The sequence below is a fragment of the Copadichromis virginalis genome, linkage group LG11, assembly GCF_057382275.1.
Source record: "Copadichromis virginalis isolate Kocher_CV1m ecotype Utaka linkage group LG11, C_Virginalis_male_GT1.1, whole genome shotgun sequence".
Taxonomy (NCBI): domain Eukaryota; kingdom Metazoa; phylum Chordata; class Actinopteri; order Cichliformes; family Cichlidae; genus Copadichromis; species Copadichromis virginalis.
The window spans coordinates 8,210,948-8,223,286 of record NC_140628.1 but is presented as its reverse complement, the minus strand read 5'-3'; the positions used below and the strand labels follow the sequence as shown (position 1 = coordinate 8,223,286).

At 39.1% G+C, this 12,339-nt stretch overlaps 3 protein-coding genes across 3 annotated transcripts in view; 2 read left to right on the top strand and 1 right to left on the bottom strand.

The window, feature by feature from the left end:
- The window catches only part of LOC146698018 (low-density lipoprotein receptor class A domain-containing protein 4-like), a 279,790-nt gene that overhangs the window by 186,598 nt on the left and 80,853 nt on the right, over nucleotides 1–12,339 (top strand). The window lies entirely within an intron of this gene.
- Nucleotides 4,569–10,280, top strand: LOC146698020 (uncharacterized). The gene is made up of 9 exons (XM_085472949.1): nucleotides 4,569–5,012; nucleotides 6,186–6,398; nucleotides 6,642–6,777; nucleotides 6,977–7,470; nucleotides 7,652–7,962; nucleotides 8,074–8,249; nucleotides 8,612–8,784; nucleotides 8,966–9,180; nucleotides 9,472–10,280. The coding sequence occupies exons 1-9, from the start codon at nucleotides 4,714–4,716 to the stop codon at nucleotides 9,729–9,731; spliced, it is 2,277 nt and encodes a 758-aa protein (XP_085329075.1). The 5' UTR covers nucleotides 4,569–4,713; the 3' UTR covers nucleotides 9,732–10,280.
- LOC146698019 (uncharacterized) lies at nucleotides 10,172–12,280 on the bottom strand. Its single transcript, XM_085472951.1, has 2 exons — nucleotides 11,466–12,280; nucleotides 10,172–10,954 (listed from the first exon to the last, which is right to left on the bottom strand). The coding sequence occupies exons 1-2, from the start codon at nucleotides 12,209–12,211 to the stop codon at nucleotides 10,201–10,203; spliced, it is 1,500 nt and encodes a 499-aa protein (XP_085329077.1). The 5' UTR covers nucleotides 12,212–12,280; the 3' UTR covers nucleotides 10,172–10,200.

The window sequence follows — 12,339 nt, the reverse complement described above, 5'->3', positions numbered from 1 at the left end:
GTTTAACATTTACATGCTCCCACTGGCACAGATTATAAAGAACAACAAAATAAACTACCACAGCTATGCAGATCACACACAAATATATATCACAATGTCACCAGGAGACCAAGGCCCTGTACAGGCTCTTGGTAAATGCATTGAGGAAATTAATGACTGGTTGTGCCACAATTTTCTCCAGCTAAACAAAAACAAAACTGAAGTAATAGTCTTTGGTGCCAAAGAAAAACGATTACACGTCACCAGAGAACTTCAATCTATACACCTAAAAACCACAAACCAGGCGAGAAATTTGGGTGTAGTGATGGATGCAGACCTAAACTTAGAAAAACACATTAAGACAATAACAAAATCAGCTTACTATCACCTCAAGAATATATCAAGGATAAAAGATCTGATGTCTCAACAGGACCTGGAAAAACTAGTCCATGCATTCATCTTTAGTAGGCTTGATTACTGTAACAGCATCTTTACAGGTCTACATAAAATTTCAGTCAGACAACTACAGCTCATTCAGAGCTCTGCTGCTCGAGTCCTCACTAAGACCAAAAAAATGGACCACATCAGTCCAGCTCTGAGGTCTTTACACTGGCTGATAGACTTTAAAGACTTTAAAGTTCTGATGCTGGTCTATAAAGCTCTGAATGGTTTAGGACCAAAATACATCAGCGACCTCCTGACCCAGTATGAACCTTCCAGATCCCTCAGGTCATCTGGATCCGGTCATTTATCAGTTCCCAGAGTCAGAATAAGACACGGAGAAGCTGCATTCAGCTTTTATGCTCCATATATCTGGAACAAACTCCCAGAAAGCCTCAGATCAGCTGGAACACTCAGTTTATTTAAATCCAGGTTGAAGACTCACCTATTCTTAGCTGAATTTGAATAAAGCACCAAATCCACACTGTTAAGCTTAAATTTCAAAACTTACATTTTAACTACTGATTTTATCTACTCTTCTGGTTTTATCTACTTTTTTTTAAAATCAATTTTAAATCATGCTTTTTATTTGTTTTTGTTCTTTAATGTCTCTGTAAAGCACTTTGAATCACCTTGTTGTTGAATTGTGCTATATAAATAAACTTGCCTAACAACCTAAAGCTTCCAAATGATCCAAATTTTTACTCTTTAGGTTTTGCAGTCACATGCCTGCCATTTTGGGCATGTGATGCTACAGACCAGAGTGAATAAGGCCCAAGTTATTTTTCGTACCACATATACAAATATAAATATTTTGCTATGATGTTGGATGCATTTAGACTGAGACTTGCCTTTGCTGTATTTGTAATCAATAATATGCAATCACGTATTTTTGGTGTATTACTCTGCAGCGCGAGCAAAGGTCAGATCATTTTCATTCCTGCCTGCGTGGCTATAAACTCTACGTCTTGTTGCCCCACAAATGACTGTCGTAATTCAATAATCATCTTCCAAAATTGTTGATTATTTTTCTATTGACTGTTGATTAATCAACGAATCATTTAACGCTACTTGACTATGAATGAACTCGGTAAATGCTGCATAAACAATGCCTATGATTGCCCTGACTTGGTGTCTCTTTGTGCCCTAAATCAGTTGTGCACGCCAGCCTGTGGCACAGAGAACCACAAGTTCTTCTTTTTCTATTTAGAAATTGCATAATTACCAGATTTCCTTAAAATAAATGTATGATCTTGTGGTTTGAGCTTTTTGAAGTTGTACATTTCACGCAATTCTTTTTGGTCTTTGGCCTTTTGATTGCCAGTAGGAGCTTTCTATAAAAAAGCAATAAGGCAGAACATTTTTATCTATACCTTCCAGCCTGTCTTAGTTATATCCTCTGCACTGATTATTAGAAGGACGCCTCGTGTGACACGGTGCTTGCTGCTTTCCTGCCTCGACTTTGATCAGGATAACAACTCAAACAAGAAAATGTCATTTATCAGAACATGCTTACTCCTTTAATGAGCATAAATGTCACCCTCCAACCATCAGTCATGTTCCAATTGAGTTACAGCACTAACAAATCTGCTGTAATTACAGTGTATTGAATTATCAGAGCTGCACCTCTTTCACAAAAGGAGAGATGTGCTGTATGTTAGTTTGGAAACCAAACAGATAAACCACAACTCAAAAGACAGAAGACGGTATGTTAATGGAAGGAAAAAAAGTTTCTCTTTTTTTGGGTGTGTGGAATCAGAGCATTAACCAACTGATTGCTTGTCTTCCACTGTAAGTGCCTATTATTCATCCCAACAAAATGCATATCAGGAAAATTGCAGCCTGGCCAGCTTATTTGCTTCAAGTGCTGCTGCTGAGCTACTCTGAGAGCAAAATGAAAGAAAATGGCTTGTGCTCGTAGTTTGAAATAACACAGAGAAAGGAGGAGGAAAAAGTCTTGTACTCCCTCTCAGTCTAAATGCAGGCCTGTTTTATTGTGAATTAAATTGAAGTGGAACACAAGAGGAGGAAGAGTTTGAAATGCGGAGAGCAGAAGAGGAAGGGCAGGGAGAAGGGAGAGATAAGGGCTGAGAGGCTTAGAGACAGGAAGAGAGCAGAATGAGGAGGAAGCATGGAGGCAGAGAAAGTTGGGGAGGGTGGGGTGGGGGGGATGCTGAATCAGAGTGGGAAGAGAGAGATGCTGCGATAAGTACTGCAGAGAGGAAGTGGGGCTGTCAAGATAAAGACAGACTCAGACAGAGGGAGAAGGAGATTAGAGGCAGACTCCGACATTTCGAAGAACGACAAGGAAAGAAGGGAAGCAAGTAAAAAGACGAAGAAAAAGAGCGACAGAAAAGGGGAAAGACAGGCAGAGGAAAGAGAGAAAGAGAGAGAGGCCAAGGAAGTGTCTTCGGGGTGCCAGGCAGGAGGAAGTGCCAGCCGCCGTAACCACGGCAGTGGCACTGGTCGCTATGGGAACCAGCAGAGCCGGGGAAAAAAAAGAAGAAGAAGAAACACAGTTCGGTCATCGAGGCCAAACTGACTCTGTCCTTCCTCTTTTTTTTCTCAAGGAAGGAAAAACAAGAGGAAATTATGTGAAGCAGCATTCACTGTTTGTAACCTTTTGGTATTTTACCTCCAGTCAGACGATCTGTTTCTCCACTTGGAATCCTATTTGTGGGAAATTAGTTATGTGAGGAAAAAATAGCATGTGGGACAAACAACCTGCAGCACATGTCCACACTTACGGGATGATTGCTGTGACATTTTAAGGACAGATGGCAGAAGCTGCCACTGTAGCTGTAGGTTATTGAGCAGAGCGGCACAGGGTCAGGTTCATTCAACTACTTACTAAAGCTGTAGCGCTTAGGCTACATTAGAATCCATTGTTAAAATCCTCCCGGCCCACATCCTACAAGACTGTTGCCTGACCTGGAAGTGGAGGAGCTGTGGTGCAGCCATGCACTTTCTATTACAAGGAACTTGTAACAGAAACCTTAGAGGTTACTGGATGTCAGGCTGCATCAGACACAACTGTTACTAGATAGGGCTGGATCTGCGTTTTCATGCATTAATACCTTCCAAACGTCCACCATTATCATATAAGTATGAAGAGAGTGGAGTCGAATGCAGTTTAGTTAAGCCTAGATTAAATGATTGTGATATATCAGCTAGCAAAAAGCATTATCTTTTAGTTTTGGGCATATAGGGATGCCAAAAGTTGTTTATGATTAGTTAAAAAGCAGCATTGCTGACAATATTAAGGATCAATTCAATTAATCATAACAGTCAGTCACCTTTATGTTGTAAGGTAACCCTCCGATAATACGGAGAAAAAATCCCAACAATCAGACGAGCCCCTACGAACAACCACTTGGCAACACTGGGAAGGAAAAACTCCTTTTTAACAGGAAGAACCAGGCTCAGGCATTATCCTTTGTAATTAAAACCGGGTCTATGAGGTGCCGTAAGGGACATTATTACTGAAACGCTCTCACACACACTACTGAAACGCTCTCACACACACTACTGAAATTTTACCTCTCACACACACTACTGAAACGCTCTCACACACACTACTGAAACGCTCTCACACACACTACTGAAATTTTACCTCTCACACACACTACTGAAACGCTCTCACACACACTACTGAAACGCTCTCACACACACTACTGAAACGCTCTCACACACACTACTGAAATTTTACCTCTCACACACACTACTGAAACGCTCTCACACACACTACTGAAATGCTCTCACACACACTACTGAAACGCTCTCACACACACTACTGAAATTTTACCTCTCACACACACTACTGAAACGCTCTCACACACACTACTGAAATTTTAGCTCTCACACACACTACTGAAACGCTCTCACACACACTACTGAAACGCTCTCACACACACTACTGAAACGCTCTCACACACACTACTGAAATTTTAGCTCTCACACACACTACTGAAACGCTCTCACACACACTACTGAAACGCTCTCACACACACTACTGAAAATCCAAGGCATTTCAGTTAAACAGGAAGGCGTTTCAGTTGAACAGGAAGGCATTTCAGTTAAACAGGAAGGCGTTTCAGTTGAACAGGAAGGCATTTCAGTTAAACAGGAAGGCGTTTCAGTTGAACAGGAAGGCATTTCAGTTAAACAGGAAGGCGTTTCAGTTAAACAGGAAGGCATTTCAGTTGAACAGGAAGGAGTTTTAGATGAACAGGAAGTTGTGTCCAGACCAGGAAAGTGAAGGAAAAAGTGGTACACTTTCAAACCACTACACAGATGTCTACTCAGCAACCTGCTAGTAGCCTAAGTGAAGCAGCCGCATTACTCAACAGTATATTATCCTCAGCAGAGACCATCAGAACTTTGTCAAATGCCACAGTCGTGGGGCAGCAACCTGTTGCAAGTACCAGTGTGGACGGACTGGATAGTCACTTAACATCCCTCTTTCCCTCACGTCAACGTAGCAGCTTGCCCATGCCAGCGACATCTACAGTCAGGAGAGAATGTGCACCTGCACCACGTTATCAAACTCGGCAATGCTTCGGCAGCTGGACATCAGGCACCAGAAGAAAAAGGTAGTTACAAAGTTTAATGAGTTTGTATTCACTTGCCTGAAATGGGGCCATATGTAATAGTCTGATATTTAATAATATACTGCAGGGCTCGCAAAATTGCTAGCCCGACGTCCCGGGGCTAGCGATTTTTCCAGGCTACCAAAATCTATCTCTGCCCTGCCCGTCGGGCTATCGTAGGAAGGAAAAATATATGTCTATGCTTTTGCATTCTTTCGGAAATGTGGCTGGGTAATTATGTCATTGGCATCGGTGAGCCACTGTCAATATGTGACATATTGAAATCGCGTTTGAATTTGCGCTTGTTTTTTTGCTTTCACTTTGCAATTATGTGTTATGCAACTGTGTATAGAGAGCGACAGTACTGATTGGTGAGTGATGATAATTTGCGCACCAATTCCTCTGACATCGTCTTATCAATCGTTAGCTTACTATGCAAACATGACAAGTGAAATCTCCCGCAGCTTAAACATGTGAGAGGTTGATCGCGCAGAGAATCGCTGAGCGTTATGTGTGTGTGTGTGTGTGTGTGTGTGTGTGTGTGTGTGTGTGTGTGTGTGTGTGTGTGTGTGTAAAAGCAGCAGGATTTATATTTTAGTTCTGCTGAGCCAAATAAGACAGGTCAGGGTGAAGAAGTGACAGCCAAAGAAAAACTTACCACAAAACGGAAAAGTTATGACAAATCAGACTATAAGGCAAAAAGAAAGTGCAGCTTTATGGTTTCATGGACAAAATAATTTCTGTGGCTGCAATGACGAGCTAAATAACCAGGGCTGCACATAAGTGGTCCGCAGGTGCGCATTCGCTGTCAAAACAAAAGACACGCACAAGATAAGAAGTTGCAACGCGTGTTTGCGTACATAGGATTTTCTGGAGGAGGACAGACATTTGTTTAGAACTCTTAAAGATGTCGAAGAAGCTCCTTTAAGCAATTACTTTGGTTTTCCTCCACCTCCAAAGAAATGTCAGAAGGAGTCCGAACCACAAAAGAAGCACGTATTCTCGGAAAAGTATAAAAAAAAGTATATAAAATTAACCCTTATGTTTGCCTAACTACAACAATTTTGTCTATGAAAGCATTCTGTGTAGGGGTTTGGATAGTGTTCTGCTGTCTGCATCTCAGTATTATTAGTTATCACTTGCTGTTGTTTATGGTATCTAATATTTATATTTCAGAGCTATGGCCCAGCAGCATGACCATTTCAACAAAGATGTTATACTACTTCCAACTCCATCATGGGGAGTAGTGTGCAAACAAGGTTCAAAATTATGGTTACACAAACATGGGCACATCCTCAGTGCTTTTGAATTCCAGAAGACCTGGGACAACCAAACTGTCGTGAAACACCTCAAGGAAAGCTTTGGTGAACGCCTTCCAGAGGATGTCAGGTAAAATACTATTGTTTATTGTTACTGTGTGTATTCATGTAATGACTTGTACTTAAAGATAATATACCAAAGTAAAGAAGTTTAAAATATCATTCATCATTATAAAAACATATGACTATACCAGTAGAATTTAAGTCATAAAAGCATACACACAAACAGAACAATATATAATAAAATATTTAACTAATACTTAAAATATTTAACTAATTAGCAATTGCTGTTGTCCCTATTTATTTTTTGTAGCCTCGAGTTTCTAATGGCTTGTGGCAATAAGCTGGTGTCTCCAAAGCTCCAAGTTGGTCAGGAGCTGAATGGGATGCTGATCCTAAAGGTTTTTAAAACCAAAGCCCTCTATGTAAGGCCATCAAGGACACTTTTAGTAAGTTACTAAAAGAATGAAAAGTAATCATGATTTGGGAAAAAACATGTCAACAATTGGGCTTCTAACAAAATAGAATATATTTATTTAAAACAAGTGTTTGGGAGCAATCAATATGGATATTTCTTATTTTAATCTTTTTAAGATAAGCTATAATTACTTGCTTTTGATATATGTTTTTGGTCTTTTTCTGTTGAAGAGTGAATCAGATGAAGACAAAGATCCTTCCCACATCAGCTCCAAATCAGCATTAAGCAGTTGTGCAACTGATAAGGACAGTGATAATGATTGTTTTGAAGTTGATAGTTCAAAAATCCAACAAGACATGAGCAGCCAAGTCACTACAAGGTTAAGAAGTCATGTTAAAGGTGATAACCCTGGCACTAGCAGTGATGAAGAAGATGATACTGGGACCAACTGTATTCGAAGGAGTGTTGGTAAAAGGCAACGAGCAAAGCAAGGAAGTGATGGGAACAGCATTTGTGATGAAGGCTACATGGCAAGAAGTGATGACAAACCTAGCACAAGCAGTCACAGCAGAGATTTCAATGCAAGAAGTGAAGACATCCCTGCCATGAGCGTTAATGATGAAGATTATTCTTCATATTTAACTCTCGTGGCATTGCTTTCTGGCGATTCTTCAGATGATGAGGATTTAAATCAAGCTATAATTGCGAGCTTGGAGAATCAGATGTGAGTAACAAACATACAGAATTTGAGTTTGAGACATAATTTGGGCTTTCCAGAATTGTCAAATCAATATAAACCTTTAAAGCTTTAACTCTCTATGATCAGTGTGACACATATTCTCAAATTCTGTAACATGACTACATGGCTGATATATTTTATTTTCTGTTTTATTTTCTTTTTTTAGTGCAGAAAAAGTCCCTGTTCAAGAGATACTGCTGGAACTATCAAGCAAAATTAGCACAAAACAGCAGTGCAAATTTAATATAAATCGCTCTGCTGTGTGGGAGGGAGCCTTGCGTGGTTTTCAAAGGCTATCTTATGATCCCAACTTGATGATCTGTGTGAAATTCTCAGATGATATGGGGAAAAATGAGGAAGGGGTTGATTTAGGTGGGCCAAGGAGGGAATTCTTGAGACTATTGATGGACACCATTGCCAGGTCAGCCATGTTTGAGGGGAAAGAAAACTGCAAGAACTTGGCTCTTGACAGTACTGGTAATTACCTATTTTTCTAAGATTAATAGTGGGAACTGTTTAACTGATATTTATTTTTACAGGCAACATTACTGACAATTTTGCTTTTCCTTTTATTCTGTTGCTTTGCAGCTCTCAGAGGGGACTGGTACTACATCTCTGGGAGAGCCATTGCAGTGAGCTTGGTACATGGTGGTCCACCACCTAACTTTCTGTCACCAACAGTATTTTCCCTTCTGGTTGGAAATTCAGCAAATCCAGCCCTGGAAGACATAGCTGACCTGGAACTCTTTGAAAAAGTCCGAAAGGTCTCTATATGTTTATTTTATAAATCTTATAGTGAATTGAAAATAGTTTGTGTTCCAGTTTTCTTTTGCAGGGAATGTTTATCCGGATCAGTCTGGCCATTGCTGAATGCCAAGTTTTTATATTTTGCTGCTATATTAAACTAAGATTCAGTAGATAAGGGTAGACGAAAGAGTATATTTTATCATTTTTTTAAGCACATTGTAAACATATTAAAAAAATATGTGTAGTCATTTGACTTCCAATGTACGCGCGGGCATATTGTGATTGTGTAGACCACTGGTGGCTGGGTTCCTTCTAATAGGTTATAAGACTACTGAGTAACTTCCATAACAAGCCCTTCCTCTGCTCTTTGTGATGCTAGATATCTCAAAGTACAACCCTTGAGGACCTTGAAAAGTCAAAAGAACCTCTGCTTGATTACTTGGCCAATGCAGGATGCCTGAGGCCTATGCGTTCACTAAGAGACAGGGATCTGCTGGTACATGATATTGTCATGTTTCAGGTCATCCACAGGGTTCAAGGTCCATTTCAAAGGTATTTTGGTATTCTGTGTTTTTCAGATTAATTAAAATGTGATAAAAATCTTACCTATTAATCAAAATGGCCAGTTAATAACCTAGTATAACTGATTGTGCCAAATTGATAATATACAATTAACTTAGAAGCATGAAATTGCAGAATTATTGAATAAAATTTCTTTGTGCTGTTTATCCAGATTTTGTGAAGGTCTGAAAACTCTTGGGGTTCTCGAGAAAATGAGGAGGCATCCAGACAGTTTTCGCCCGCTGTTCTGCTATGAGCCACATATGCTGACTGCTGACCAGGTGGATGATCTTTTCAACATTCATCTATCTCCAGAAGGAAGCAACAGAAGAGCTGCTGAGGAGACAGTTGTTACCTTCTGGAGAGACTATCTCCAAGATGCAGAAGGTAATTGTCACTTTAGTGCACAATAAATAGATGTAACGATTTATAGGTTAGCATTTCTGAAATCTTTATTTTAAATAACATACTCATATAACAATAACACCACATTACCCTCTTGGTTGTAGTAACATTTTTACATAGTTCTTTGAGACTATTGAAAGATGAAAAGCATGCTCTATAGTCATTGCAATAACAGTCATTAAGATTCTTGCTTTAGATTTGTACTCACTGACAATTTATGTTGGCCAAATGAAATAACCTTTTAACACTTTTTTCCTTCTCTGTTTTATGCAGAAGAAGAAGGACCTTCCAAATTACAGAAGATATTGGCCTTTGCAACTGGAGCAACTGCGGTGCCACCTATTGGCTTTTCCCCAGCACCCTCGATTGAGTTCATTCATAGAGGAGACGATGACTTCTCTTCTACACCAATTTTCCCTCTTGCCAACACGTGTGTTAACTGCATTAGGCTGCCACTGCATGTTTCATACCAGCTGTTCAAGGAGAAGTTTGATTTTGCATTAGGTAACACTTACGGCTTTGGCAGGGTATGAACACATTATGCTGGAGGAGTTTGCGTGTTTCTCTTTTGTATTGGTCTCTCTTTTGATTCAAAGTGAGTATTGAGTATTAACTTGTTAAGGTTTTAATATTTCCAAATTTACCTGCTTCAGTCAAATTGATGTTTTAAGACATCAATTTGACAAGAAGTGATTGTTCTTCAGGATTCATACAGGTAGATACCAATTGTTTAACAGCACGTCAGAAGTTAATTTAGATTGTTGAGTTTGAATATAAAAAATTTGTGTCACTTTACTCATTTCATGTGTATGTCCATCGGTTTTTGATTTGGTTGTCTTTGTGTCTGTTTATTCTTCTGCCTGTGTCAGTTTCTGTTTGACAACAGAGCTGTCATTTTATCATTTTAAAGAAAATGGTTTCAATATGTTAGTTTCGATCACATATGTTTTCTGAAATGTTTTTTTTATATATCTTTTTTTTTTTTTTTGCAAAATATTTTATTTAATGTAGAAGGTGTAAAAGTGAAGAAAACACATCTATTCCATGATTTCCATCATTTTCTAATGGATTCACTTGTTGAATTATGTTCATTGCAGTCTCATTTATGTTGATGTCAATAGCTGGAATATTGACATTATTGTTTGTTTGAAGTTCTGGTAATGGCCCTTCTTCATCAACGCCATAATAGTTATCAACATGAAAAATGTCATTTATAAACGACAGGATTCCCACATTGTTTGTGACACCTGTATGCCACAGCTGAAGAGGGGTCTGTCCTCCTTGTGTAGAGAGACCATGGTTGTTCCACTGATTGACAAATTCTGTTAATGCTCTTTCAATCCTTGGCAAATAAACATAATGCAGACAAAAAAGATGTAGCTCATTCAGTGAATCCAACATACCCTGTTCTTCCATAAAGTTAAAGATATTTATAAAGTGTCTTGATACAACTCTGTTGAGTTCTGCCCACAGTCTTTCAATTCTTTGGTTATGTACTGAAACACCTGTAATAACACTGCCTACTCCTCTTCTCTGTAACATAAAACGAGCAACCTGTATATTTTCCATACCATGATCACACCTGACCCTTAAGGGCAAACCAAAGTTTTGTATTCCTTCCAAAAATAATGACAAGACACTTGAGGCTCTGTTATTGGATAAGCAACGTAAGTATATGATAGTTCGGCTGAAGCCATCAACACAGCCATGCAGGACCAAGCGCCATCTAATCAATTTGTGGTTGCCGTCAAAATGCCTGTTGAGAGATCAGAAAGCATTACTACAGTTCCACATGTTTGTTCATATTATTTAGTAGTGAATTCCTGACCCTGTACTTAAACAAAAACTAGAGGTTTCATTTTGTACATTTACTTCAACAACAGCACACCTCTGTCTCTCACACACACACACACACGTGCACACACATACACACAGTGGCATAAAATGTCTTTTTCCACACTACGTTTACCTGGCACAATTGATGTTAGAGATTAAAATTGTGATGTAAAATAAAGGATTAAACAACTCAACAGTATATACATTAGACAACATCTAAATTGATGTACTATGAATCCCCCAAATATTTAACATACTTATATCAATTTCAGTTTTTTTGGTTATTGTTATTTTTTTATTATTATTATCTTATGCTGATCATATAGATTAACTTCAGTAATGTTTTGAATGAAGGACCATTAATTTTGATGTATTGTGTTAATACTTTTAAACACAAGGCCTGATCATTTGTTTCAAACCAGTGAACTTACCATAAGTGGTTGGGGGCCTGAACACTATAGATCCTTCGCCTTATCGCATGACGACGTCTAAATGCACGTCCAATAGGATCCACTTCCTGTAGACTTTGTCTGACCCTCCAACGTTGAACTCTTAAGCCACGAGATCTCAGACTTCCAAGAATGTATACTTCCCCTGCATTTGGAGTGTTCTGTAGGATATCCGTCACAAGGCCATTCAGTTCTTGATTTGAAATATCCACATAGCTTAATGGCTCAACTCCCAAAGTTTGTCTGTGTCTGTACAGGGTTCTTCGACTTATTCCAAAGCATGATGCAATTCTCTGCCATGTCATACCAATGGAAACAAAGTGAGAAATCTGTTCAGCAGATATAGTGTATCGTGGCCGACCTGGATGACCACTCAAGGTGGTTGGGGGTAACAATCTGTGGGTCACATAAGCAGATCTCTGTCTAGCATCATATTCATGTAGCAAGCTGCAAAAGCATCTATACAAGGATTGTAGTAGGTTGGTGGCAACCCTATTATTGGGATCATATCGAGATACAGCAGCAAGAAATTCTGATAGAGTTCGTGTATGATCATCTAGCTCTCTATAAAGCCGCTCTTGTCTGATATTGTCCGAATTTTCATTTTGGAGCGCCCCAATACATTGCAGAGCACAAGTAAAAAATCTTTCAACATCTTCTTCATTGGTTCTCACCTCAAAAAACAAAGAAAGTATGTAAAAAATGACAAGGATCTGATGTAATTTCATTGTAGATGAGGTACTGTCAGACACAGTCTTTCCAGATTATACGGGCAGCTAGCATAGCCAGGATGCCCCGACTTGTTGCAATAGGCTGCTACCCTACAACAATGTTTGGATATTCACTGATGAAGGCA